The sequence below is a fragment of the Choloepus didactylus genome, chromosome 10, assembly GCF_015220235.1.
Source record: "Choloepus didactylus isolate mChoDid1 chromosome 10, mChoDid1.pri, whole genome shotgun sequence".
Taxonomy (NCBI): domain Eukaryota; kingdom Metazoa; phylum Chordata; class Mammalia; order Pilosa; family Megalonychidae; genus Choloepus; species Choloepus didactylus.
The window spans coordinates 100,730,170-100,743,565 of record NC_051316.1 but is presented as its reverse complement, the minus strand read 5'-3'; the positions used below and the strand labels follow the sequence as shown (position 1 = coordinate 100,743,565).

General features: G+C 38.8%; 1 protein-coding gene across 2 annotated transcripts in view; it reads right to left on the bottom strand.

Moving 5' to 3' along the window:
• TTLL11 (tubulin tyrosine ligase like 11) overlaps nucleotides 1–13,396 on the bottom strand; it is a 256,317-nt gene that overhangs the window by 182,413 nt on the left and 60,508 nt on the right. For both annotated transcript variants that reach the window (XM_037797799.1, XM_037797800.1), the window contains exons 2-3: nucleotides 7,863–7,959; nucleotides 754–887 (exon numbers count right to left, since the gene is read on the bottom strand). In XM_037797799.1, coding sequence (XP_037653727.1) covers nucleotides 754–887; nucleotides 7,863–7,959 — 231 coding nt within the window. The remainder of the gene's footprint in view (nucleotides 1–753; nucleotides 888–7,862; nucleotides 7,960–13,396) is intronic.

Here is a 13,396-nt window from a genome sequence, read left to right as displayed (position 1 = left end):
ACTTCCAACCTAGAATTCTATACCTAGAGAAAAATATCTTTCATAAAACAGAAAAAACATTTTAAGACATAAAAAAAGCTGAAATAATATCACCAAAAGGTCCACACTACAAGAAATGCTAAAGAAAGTTTTTTGGGGAAAAAAAAAAAGATACCAGACAGAAAGATGATCTACACAAAGGAATAAAGAACACTGAAATAGTAACTACATGAGTAAATATACGATTTTTTTTTCCTTTTCATTATTTAAATCACTCTAAAAGATAACTGTTTCAGCCAAAATAATAACAATGTAGTGTGGTGTTTACAACAAATGTGAAAGTAAAATGTCTCCCAGTTTGTCATAATTACTCCCTTCGGTCTTTAAAGAGATCCCGTCCTCTCAGATTTCATGTCACAAGAAGCTGGAGAGACCACACAGCAACGATTCACCCACACAGCCCCATTCCACTTGCCTGCCCAACCACCTGCTCTGGCTCTGACTCCCTGTCTCTCCAAAGCCCTGATTGCATTCTCCAGATTCAGTGTCAGCCACCAACCAGTCACCTCATGCCAAGACTCCTTTCCTCAATTTACCTACCCATCACCCCACCAGTTCAACTCTGCAAGCTGCATCAATTGTTGCCCACACCAACTGTGCTGTGTGAGATGCTCCCTTAGCCAGGTCCCAGCTTCCCTGCCAGGGATGGGAGATAGGACACAATTTTGCAAACATAATATAATTCAAGGATCATGGGGGTAGAGTGCCATCTACCTGAGCAACAAAGAGCTGGAACTCGTCAGGCAGAATCCATGAGCGAGGGTAGAAGTTGTACTCCTCAGGAAAGAGATCCTGCATGATTCTCACTGCTCTGCTCAGAGTAATTTTACGCACCATCTCCGTCATGCCTGGGGAGAAGAGAAGCTGTGAGGTTTTAACAACAGTGGGCCACCAGCTATAAAACAGCCATTATTGGGGACTTTTAAAATTATCCACCCAACAAATTCACTGTTTTTCAGACAGAATTAAAAAAAGGGTATGAGTGGTTCCCCACAGCAGTGACTCATGGCGTGGAAAGATCTACCAAATTAATAAAAAACTTGAGGTAATGGGCAAATTCTTTTTCTCCTTGTAAAAATGAAGCATCAATGTGAAAGAATGAGTTTTCACCTAGTTTATTATTCTATTCTTTGTCAGCCCCCTAGACAAAGAATAAAGAGAAGCATTTATATCTTGTACTTAAAATTTAATATCCTCTTTAATTTTTGGCTACCATACATACTTTAGGGATTCCTTCCATCTTGTACTCTAGAGAAAAGTGTCTAGTGGACTCTGATTACATTATGAGAGGCTTAATTAAGTTGCTTTGCTTTAATCTTTCATGGGTGTTAAGGGTACAAAATAGAAAATAAACTTTCTGGCATAAAATCTGTCTCCTTGAATCGAGGACAGGGAATGGAAAAGAAACCACAACAGAATTTATAGTAGTTTAAGGGGAAAAGAGCAAGCCGTAGGAATTCTTCAGTTATAATTACTGACACTGACACTGATCAGATCTCATTAATTGCCCCAGAGGAGACAAATTTCTCATTTATAAAACATCTTAAAAGAATGGAGTTTTTTTCCTTGTAACATCTTTGTTACTTTCCTGTAACTCTGACAAGAGAAAAAACTGAGTACATATCCTAGAAAATTTTAAGCAAACAGATAAAAACTACTTTAAATATTAGCATGCTTACTTTTTAAGGCAAACACCACTGCTAAAAATGGAAACTAAAAATGACCTTCACCCTGAAGAAGTCTAAACATTTCCTTTACTGACACTAGAAATTTGCTTAGCAAACTTATTTTTAATAGAAAGCACAGAGTTCGATGGCAGCTCGGCGTGTCTGAGTTATACGTTCTGAATGGGTACAGGCAGAATGTGTGAGGTCCCTCTAAACTTCCATGCTCAGAAAACAAAGTGTGACCACCTGAGGTTGAAAGTTTTAATAACTGCCGTCTTGCTTTCCTTAGCATGTCAAAAAGAGCAATAAATCTAAAGATTACAACTTCAAGATATCAATGCCGAGATTTTTATTTCTTGTTTAGAAGGATATAGAGAGGGATTAAGGAAGAAATAAAGGAGCTCAAAAAGCACTAATAAACTGCTCTATTGTGAACTCTTCACTATTAAGAAAACTCAACTTGAGGACACTGTTCTGAGCTTCCCAAGAAATAAACGTGGGTACAAAAAAAATTAGAGCAATTTCCTTTTATTTCCCCATAAAATTAGAATTTCTGAGTTATAAACACTGGAGCTGAACATAAAGTAAATTAAACAAAATTTCAACCTTTCAAAACTTTTTTACATGTAGTTGACTAACATTCTAGTTATAGTAGTAAACTAAAAATCTTCACAAATAAGTGTAATACAGCACTTTAGACCAAGTAGATGATGCCTGCTGACCAAATAGTGTTCTAGTATTTTCTGTATTTAGATGGCTTTATGGCAGTGGAAGATTTTCTCAGAAATTCCTATGTAGGTTAGAACAACTCACACAACACAAAAGGGCTGTGAGTACATGGTATTTGGTTTGAATGCTCCAAAAAGTTTTGGGGAAATCAAAACCTAGCAATTTGAGTTTATTCATTTGAAATCTGCAATAGCACCATTTGTAATGCTCCCTCCACACCAGCTAATAGATCTGTTGCCAAGTTTACCTTTTTGTCGCCAGGCAGTTCTGTACGAAAAACAGCCCATTTAAGAAGCATCCCCCTACAAGCTAGTGGTTGCGTTTTCCTAGCCACTTCCTGCTGTGGACAGGTCACCCCAACCCTGCCCAAATACCCATCTCCTGGAGGCACCACTGCAGGCCTCCCTCAACCCACCATCACCCAAAGCCGTGTTCCCACTCCATAGCTGCCAGAGAAAGTCTCCGGCCCCTCATTGGATGCCACGTGGAAGCCGAGGCGTCTTCCTGCCTCTGGTGGTGGCTCAGAGATGGATTCGGGAGTGTCATTTTTTTTCTCACTGAGACCTTGTCAAGAGTAGGTGGGTGCTAGCTGAACCAGAGTGGCTGTCGCTGTAGTAAATGTGTGAAAAGGGCGGTCATTACCAGGGTCTGCTGGCTCCTGACTCTGCCTCCCTTCCCCGAGCAACTGCAGCTCCTGACTGCCCCCCTGTGGCCCCTACCCTGGGCTCTGGGACCAATTCTGACCTTAGGTGGAAGCTGCTACTCTAGGTCTAACCATCAGGTCCCCCTGCTAAAAGTTTGGCTCCAACTTTGTACTTCAATTAGATAAGGATTATTTTACCTGTTTTTTTGTTTGTTTGTTTTTTTGAGGCTCAGTCACTTGTCCCCAAATTCTGGTTACCTGACTTTTAAAAATTTTATTTGATTTACATATATTCCATATCCACCAAACATACACTGCCCCTCACCCCCTAACCTCCCACATCCCCTGGTAATCTCCAATCTATTTGCTGTCTCTGCATATTTGCTGTCGCCATATGATATTTGTCCTTAAGTGTCTTGTTTAGTCACTGAGCATAATGTGTTCAAAAGTTCTTCCATTTTGCAGCATGTCTCAGAACTTCATCTTTCTTATGGCTAAATAGTATTCCATTGTATGTATCCATTCATTTGTTGATGGACACTTGGATTCTTTCCAACCTTTTGGCTATTGTGAATAATGCTACTACAAATACTGGTGTACAAGTATCTGTATGAGACCCTATTTTCACTTTGTGCATATACCTAGAAGTCATATAGTAATTCTATATTTAACTTTCTGAGGAACCACCAGTGTTTGCTGCACCATTTTATATTCCTACCAACAATGCCCTGGAATTCCAATTTCTCTGCATCTTCTCAACAGTTATTTTGTTTTTCTTTGTTTGTTTGTTTAAATAGTAGCCATCCTTGTAGGTGTAAAGTGTTATCTCATTGTGGCTTTGATTTGCATTTTCCTAATGGCCCATGATGTTGAGCATCTTTCCATATGCTTTTCGGCCATTTGTATATTTTCTTTGGAAAAGAAATGTCTTTTCAAGACCTTTGCCCATCTTTTAATTGGGTGGTTGTCTTTTTGCTGTTGAGTTGTAAAAGTTCTTTTTATATTCTGGATATTAAGCCCATACCAATATATGGTTTGCAACTATATTCTCCCATTCTGTAGGGTATCTTTTCATTTTCTTGATAATGTCCTTTGATATACAAATGCATTTTTAAAATACTGGTGAAGTTGAATTTATCTATTGTTTCTTTTTGTTTCTCATGTTTATGGTGTCATATCTAAGAATCCATTAATGAATTCAAGGTCATGAAGATTTGCCCTATGTTATCTTCTAAGAGTTTTATAGTATTAACTAGTATATTTAGCTCCCTGATCCATTTTGAGTTAATTTTTGTATACGGTATGAGGTAGGGATCTAACTTAATTATTTCAAACGTGGATATCCAGTTTTCCCAGTACCATTTGTTGAAGAGATATTCTTTCCACATTGCATGTACTTAACATCCTTCTCAAAAATCAATTGGCCATATCATGTGATTGTAATAACCTTGTGGCTGATACCCCCTTTGTCTAGTGTATGGTTAGATGAGTATTAAAATAAAGACATGCATGGAGGAAAAAAGGAAGAATATAGGGTACCAAGACAGAAAGAAGCCAGAGAAGGGGGAGTGGTTATCTAATTCAAGGTTGAACTTAAATGTTTGGGAATGGATAGAAAAAATAAATACTAACAAACAGAAAAAAACACCATCAAAAAAAAAAAAAAAAAAAAAAGTTATGTTGCCTCTCCAAGTCTCTTGGTAGATGCCAATGGGAAGCCAGAAGCTGTTGCTATTGAGGATGAAACTGAGACAAGCATCCATGCTAGTCCCACAAGAATCTGCTGGGGTGGGGGTGGGGGACCAAACAACTTTAAAAAAAAATGCACAGGCTCTTCATCCTGGGAGATACTGATGAGCCACTTGAACTTCATTGAATGAGCAACATGCTCTCAGCATTCTGTGCCTTTGCACCAACTCCACTCTCTTGAATGCACTGAGATAAGACCCCTCCATCACTGGAGGCTCAGTTCACATAACAGTCTTCTTCTCCATGATCTCTGACCCTTCTTGTTCCTAAGCAAATCTGGGTTACATTCTCTTGCTCCAAACTCTCACAACATCCCAACCTTTCCTTTAGAGGAGCACTTATTTTATATTTTACTTCTCTCTTCACATGACTTTCTTCTTGTCTTTGTACCCCCAGAGCACAGACTGGTCTTGAGAGATAGTCACCTCCATAGAATCCTCACTGGAGTCCTCTCCCTCTCCAACAGAAAGCCTCTTCTTCATGTTGGGCTCTCAGCCTCCACCTACCATGTGCTACTATACCTCTCAGACCCTGAAACTCAGCAAAAACTTTGCTTATAAGCTGAGATCAACAGCACTGGACTTTCTTAAGGCACAGACATAACTAAATCAGATTATTTTTATAGAAAGTTAAGACAGTTAATGACATACTTTGAACAAGGAAATTGCCCATAGAAAAGTGACTAAAATCTAATGCACTGACACAAACAAAATAAGTTACTTCCATAAGAGTATTCAAAAGGTCTCAGTTTATTCAGCATGTAATTTATGCTTGCCTGGAACATCCACTAGAACTCACTCTAAGAAATGCACGATGCATAGAAAATGCATTTTTAGAGTAACAGAATATATGAGCTACAGAAGTTAAGACTTGGCACAAACTGGAGCCAAAGGATGGACTGTTCTTTAATTACCCCATTGCTGAGGAAAGCTGTTTTTCACAGGGGAGAGGTATGGCAGCACCGTTCCTCCGCCTGGAGGTTTGAGAGCCTGCTTTGTCATTAGAGCTAATTAATTGCTGTTAGTAAAGTGGAAACTTATATGCTCCAATCACTGACACATGGAATATGAGACAGGGCAAACTTGCTTCTTTGGAATGAATATTCTTATAACACGCTTAATGAAACTAGTCCTTTTGGGGTATTCTTTTCTGTATTTCTAACCTGTGTTCCAAAGGTAGAGCCACAGCTACTCAGCTACTGGAAGAGGCATGAGTGAAAGGAGGAAATGTCAATGACTGATGTCTTAGGCACTCTGTCCTCAACCAAAGGGTTGTTCCTTTCCAAACTGTACTATCCCATTATCCCAGCAAGTCCCTTTAGTGGCATCAAAATCTGCTTTTCTGACCAGTGAGACAGAGAACATAATAGTTAGCCCATTAGACTGGTGTGCAAGAAGCCTGGCTATGAGAATCATTCTTGTTCTCTAACAAAACCCTTTCTCCTTCCCTAAGGACAAGTTTGACCTTGGGTTAACTTTCTAGCTCTGTTCCCCTGAAAACCAATAAAGTTGGAATGTCAGCTATGTCGCTAACAATAAAACGTATGGTTAAAATGATCTCTGATTGGTTAATTGCGTAATACCTGGTAGGAAGTCATAGCTCTGGGCTTTCCTGAGTGTGGTAATTCTTATAACTTAGCATGACCCTTGCAGAGACCCAGGAAGCTCTGCTCTGGAGTCCTTACAAGAGATGTTGACTCCTATAGGGCTTCTAAGCCAAAAGACACCCACATCCACCAAAGTGGATCTTGCCACCTTGCACCCAAATTTTGACTTGACAGGGCAGAGACTAGTATCTGGAGCCATTGCAAAGATTCCCACTGAAGAGAAATGCCTGCTCTCTATCCTTCTGAATGAATCTGAGCCAATGAGTCTGTAGGGCTAGTTGAAAAACCCCCTAGTGGGCATGGCATAGTCAGTATATAAAATTGAATTTTCTGCTAGTTTTTTTCTAAAAGACGTGGAGTAGAATATCAAAGAAAGAATAAACTGATTCTCCTTTTAAGATAAACACAACATAATATAAACAAGACGTAAATGATATAATGCCAAGAGAAGATACCTCATGTTCAGGTAACTACCCTTTGACTGCAACCATGTAAAAATGATAAACAAACATGGTTAAGGTTTGGAAGGAAATTTGGAAATATGCATATCATTTTGTTAAAATGAGGAATAGGATTTGAGGTGATTTTTTTTTAATTATTTATGGTTGCATTATAATATGGGTTGTATGATACATGAATAATTTTAAAAATAAGTAGAAGATCCTTTGGCTTTGCTCATTCCAAGCCTGACTAAAAGTTTTCTTCTCCCTAAGAACTCCCATCACCCTTAATCAACCTCTTCACTCATCAAAAATAATGAAAAATAGTGATCCTAGCAGGATACGGTGGTAAAGATTTTAAAAATAAATTAAGGTGTATGGGGAATGAGGGAATGGAGTGACGGGATATCTTAAAGTATTAGCTATGACCCTTTCCTGGCATACAAGCCCTTCTCATAGGGTAAAATCTCATTTAGAAAATGTCCTTAGGTAAAAGGCAGAAGCTGCCTAACGCCTATAGTATCTAGTATGGAGACTTGTATATTTGGTTTTAAAAATGGTACCTCCAAGAAGAAAAGGGGAATAATGACCTATTTCTGTGATATATTCCTATAATTTTAGTACTTCTCTATCCTGCAAATTATTCAAGTGAAATATTCTATTTTTTCATTTTGAGACTAAAGTTCCCATATTATACCTATAACCCATAAGGTAAAGATTGTGTATTTAAACCAGTGGAATTAGACCAGGAAAGCCTGTCTTTTTATGTTTTTGAACCTCAAGTCTTTAAACCCTTAGTGGTTTAATTCTGATTATCTCTGAGTTAACTTCCCTCCCAAGGTGGCAACACAGCAGCTGAGTGCAGGCAGCAGGGCCTAATTAAGAGACTTCAAGTTTGATCTCAAAACACTGTCATGTTTTTGTAGAAGAGTGTTCCCTGAAACTTGGCCATAGAAACATTTTTAAATGTCACCAATAACAGCAGATACCTGGAAACTTGTTCACTTGACCTGAGAATATGTCATTGTCGTGAAATGAAACTCCATGCCAGTAGATATCACAAGGCAAGCGTCGGCCAAATGGGAACTAGAAGAAAGAGAAAAATGTGATTAATAATAACAAAAAGAAGAGCAGCTACAAGCTGAATGCCCATTATGCACAGTGTTCTGGAACCCTGGCACATGACATGATTTAATCTTTATAATAAGCACATGAGGTAGGTGATATTCTTTCCCATTTTACAGATGAGGAAATCAATTCAGGCAGGTTAAATAACTTGCTCAGAATCACAACCAACAGTGAGTGGCAGAGTTATGATTTCTACACAGCAGGCACAATGCCAGTGGCTTTACAGGTACCATTTCACTTTAATCCTAATAACCATCCCAAAGAACTATTCCCATTTTACTGATGAGGAAATTAGGCTGAGTGGCATAATTTAACTCGTGCAAGGTCACACATAGTGGTAAGGAGAGGATTCAGGATTCCAATCCAGGTCTGCCTAAATCCCAAGCCCATACTTCCTCTTTTCTGAAAATTGTAACCCTCAATCCAGCACCAAAAAGGATGAGCTTTCAGAGTCTTATGTCTGTCTGTCTCTGCCTCTGTCTCACATACACTCAGAATGCAAACACAGGCACATGCGTGCCATAAGGGTTGTAGGTATCCACCATGCCTAGAATAGCTCCCAGCACTCAATAAAGACTTTTTGAATGAGTAAGTGAACAAAGCAGGAGCAGTCATCTGACTCAAGATGAGATAACCAGATTCTCTTTTCCAGGAACTTGGAATTCAGGGATGCCAGAGCCTCTGCTGGCTGTGTGCACACAGAAGCAAAGGCAGCCAGTGTGCTGAAAGAGAAAAAAGGAGCAGGTGCAGAGAGAAAAGTAGAGATAAGAAACCACGTAGCCCTGGAGACAGGGACTGACTCACCTCACTTCCTGAAGGTTTCTAGGTCCTAGTCCCAGATCTTCCTGAGCAGGGCTGCCCCTCCTACCCTCATATTCTGTAACAAAGCCTTAGAATGCATCACCTATTTTACACTACTTATGGGGCTTCAGTTGTTTGCAACCAGAAAATCCCCCTCTGTGACAAAAGGGTCTTCCCTTTCCCCTACTGCCTTCTGCCTCTCGAAGTTATCAGCAAGTTCTGCATTTGCAATATGCATTTTTGAAATCTGTAACTCAGATAATCTCGTTAAAGGAAAAAAATGGGGACATTGTTAGTTCGTATTTAGAATCTGTTCTTTACAAATCCAAATGAATAGAAATACAAAAACATTAAATAAAGTCATTCAATTTTAACATTCCAAGACTACGTTAATCAGAAACTTGATCTATACTTCACACTGAGGGTGCTAAGTTACACTGGAAGAATATAATATTACCAATCAAATGGTGGTGACTCAATGCTTTTCAATAATTATTATGAACATAAATAACAGCACTGAAATATATATTTGAATGTGGTTAAAGGGGGAAATTTTAGGTTGTATATATATATATATATATGTTTCTAGAATTAAAAAAAAATTTTTTTTAATCCGTGGAATGGTTCAACACAAACAGTGAACCCTAAGTTAAACCATGGACTATAGTTACTAGTACAATTATAAAAGTGTGCTTTCACCAATTGTGACAAACATACTCCACCAATGCAAGGTGTTAATAATAGGGTGGTATATGGGAATACAGTATTTTATGCCTGATTGTTCTGTAAACCCATGACTTCTCTAATTTTTTAAAAAAGGAAATGAAGGCAAACAGACTCCAGCCTTTTAAATCATTCACATTATTTCAAAGCTGTGCCAAAATGAAGCATATGTTACACACTCCATTAGCATTAACAACTTCCACCTATAATTTACAGCCTTTCACTCATTTTCTTTGCATTCACTGGGCTAAAAGTTATTAATTCAGTAGTCATAAATACAAAAAGATACAACATATGTTATTTTCTTCCAGCTGTTAAATGCTAGTATATAGAAGAGGAAAATAACTAGAAGTGGTTTCTCTAAAAAACAAGATATCATAGCAAAGTATGCTTAGATCCAAGCAATTTTGCTGCCTGAAATACGGGACTAATGCTTGCTCCATGTCAGCATTTCCTCTCAAACAACCAGATGAATACTAAATCAACCTTCCATTCAGAAGTACCTTTGGCCCATTCAGCTTGGAGAACTACCAAAATTTTCATTTATCCATTCATTTAATAATTATTATATTCCACGTGCTGTGCTAGGTGCTAAGAATACAGAAAAAACAATTTTACATAGGTTCCAGGACTTCATAATCTTCTCTATTTTTAAGCTCTTTTTAAAAGCTGTCTGCTTAAGCCCCCTGAGGTAGAGGGGCCATCTGTGGCTCTACTCTGAGTTCTTTGCAGCCTGGAATGCTGTTCAGATTTTTATGGGGCAATTGGAAATGGACAAAAGGTTCTCAGATTTCCCATTCCTCATTTTCCTTCAGATCAGCACCCAGGTTCTAAATCTGGGAGTCATCTTTCATTTTCCCCTTCCTCAAACACTTTTGGAAAAAAGCACTGGATTGGGAGTCAGAAGATCTGGGATTCTAGAACTGTCTCTGTCACCAACTATGGGATCTTAAGCAACCAAACTGAAACCTCAGTGTCCTTGGTTGGTGTTGAGATGAGAAAATCTGGCAAAGTGGTGATGGGAAGCAAGATAGTGGAAATGAAAATGCTTTTTACCCTCCACAGCACCAAAAAAAAATCTGAGGCCAAGCACTAATTTATTTACTCATTAAGTGTTGATTAAGAACCTATTATGGGGTGAGGGTGGGGTAAGATGGCAGCATAGGGAGGTGTGGAATTTAGTTAGTCCCCTAGAACAAACTAGCAAATAGCCAGGAACAACAAGTAAATAATCTGGAACAAATGTTAGCAGGACTTCTGTGACTAGATAACATCATACATCAGTCTGGAATGGGTGGAACAGCTGAGATCGTGGCATTGAACTGTAAGTAAAGCTCCCCAAACTATGGAGCTGGCACTCCTCCCACACCAGCACAGCAGGCTCATTTGGAACATGTGGGAAAAGAAGTGGGAGCATGGGACTGTAGCTCAACCAAGTTCCAATTCTGGTTTTAATTAACAAATTTGAACTACTGAATATAAGCTACAAGCACAGATAAACTAGGAGCAAGCAGGAAAAGAACACGGAGGTTTCTCACAGCAGAGAGAAGGTGGGGCTGATGGACAAAATACATAAATTAATAAAAGCAGAGGCTTTTGGAGTAGGCTGAGCTCAGAATACTGGAAAAGGGCTGTGTCCCAAGAAAAGGGGCATACAGAAGTGGGTAACAACTCCAGTTCTTGCCTGGTGAACTGGAGGGCTTGGGACTGGCTCTGAAAAGGGGACTTCTTTCTTTTTTTCCTTTTTTCCTCTCATTCTAAGTAGCTCATTAGAGAAAGCCTCAGGCATTTTCAGTTGTCAGCACTGATCCAGGCAAGGGTGGAGTTAAGATAATCAGAGAGTCAAAGGAAAAACTCAAGTGTAGGAGATAATTCCCTAAGGGGATTATTTTCTAAGAAAAGCATGTGGGAGATGAGCCCTAAGCTCAAGTGGCAGCCCTCCCTCAGAGAACTTAGATCCCAGGGCCTGGGGGCGGGGAGACAGAAACAGCTTAAGCTTGGTTTCTGACACCCTTGTCTCTGGCCAGGACAGTGTCAACAGAGATTAAAGACACTGCTCCTCTTTACACCAGTGGGGAGCTGCAGGCTGACAAGCATCACCTGCTGGACAGGATAGGAAAAGCACAGAGTCTAGAGGCCTCACAGGGAAGTCTGACAACCTCCTGGGTCTCATACTTAAGGAAACCTGATACAGATTATACCCTCCTGAGACCAGGGCCTGTCTCGTCTGGGAAAATCTGACTGGGGTAATCAAGGAAACCAGATGCCTAGACAGCAAAAAATTATGAATCACATTAAGAAAAATGAAGATATGGTCCAGTCAAAGGAACAAACTTACACTTTAAATGAAATACAGGAGTTGAAACTACTAATTAAAGATCTTCAAACAATATGCTAAATCAATTCAAAAATCCAATCAATGAGTTGAGGGAAGACATGATAAAAAAGATGAAGGATATAAAGAAGACATTAGGCAAACACAAGGAAGGACTTAAAAGTTTGAAAAAACAATTGGCAGAACTTATGGGAATGAAAAATTCAATAGAAGAGATGAAAAACACAATGGAGACATAGAACAGTAGATTTGAAGAGGCAGAAGAAAAGATTCACGAACTGGAGGATAAGACATCTGAAATCCTACATACAAAAAGAACAGACAGGGAAAAGAATGAAAAAATATGAGCAGGGTCTCAGGGAATTGAAGGACAACATGAAGCACATGAGTATACATGCCATGGGTGCCACAGAAGGAGAAGAGAAGGGAAAAGGGCAGAAAGAATAATGGAGGAAATAATCACTGAAAAATTCCCATCTCTTATGAAAGACATAAAATTACATATCCAAGAAGTGCAGCATACCCCAAACAGAATAGATCCAAGTAGACCAACTCCAAGACACTTAATAATCATATTATCAAATGTCAAAGACAAAGAGAGAATTCTGAAAGCAGCAAGAGGAAAGTGATCTATTACATACAAAGGAAGCTCGATAAGACTATGTGCAGATTTCTCAGTAGAAACTATGGAGGCAAGAAGGTAGTTGTATGATATATTTAAAATACTGAAAGAGAAAAACTGCCAACCAAGAATTCTATAACCAGCAAAACTGTCCTTCAAAAATGAGGGACAGTTTTAAATATTTTCAGACAAACAGTCACTGAGAGAGTTTGTGAACAAGAGACCTGCTCTTGAAGAAATACTAAAGGGAGCACTACAGGCAGATAGGAAAAGACAGGAGAGAGAGGTTTGGAGAAGAGTGTAGAAATGAAGACTATCAGTAAGGGTAAAAAGAGAGAGAGGGAAAAAAAATAAAATCAGATATGACATGTAAAATCTAAAAGACAAAATGGTAGACAGTAGACATTATGTTGAGTGAAATTAGCCAGAAACAAAAAGACAAATACTATATGGTTTCACTAATATGAATTCATATTGATGAGAGAAATTTGAGAGTTGAGATCACAGGTCATCAGGAGATAGAAAGAGGTTAGGTATCAGGCATTTGATGCTGAAGAAGTACAGAAGGTTCAACAGGATTTGACTGTATAGATCCAGAAACGGAATGGATAGCATAATAGTGTGTGATTGTAGTACAATAAAGTACTCTGAATAATGATGTGTGTGAGTATGGTTGAAAAAGGATGGCTAGGGGCATGAATGGCACCAGAAGGAAAGAAAGGAGATAAAAACTGGGATTATATAACTTAGCAATTCCTGGACAGTGATGGTGATTAAATGAACAAATATAAGAGTATTTTTAAATGAGAGAGAATAAATGAATGTCAACATTGCAAGGTGTTGAGAATTGGATGGTATAGAGGAAAAACACAATCAACGCAAACTACAGTCTATAGTTAATGGTAACATTGTAA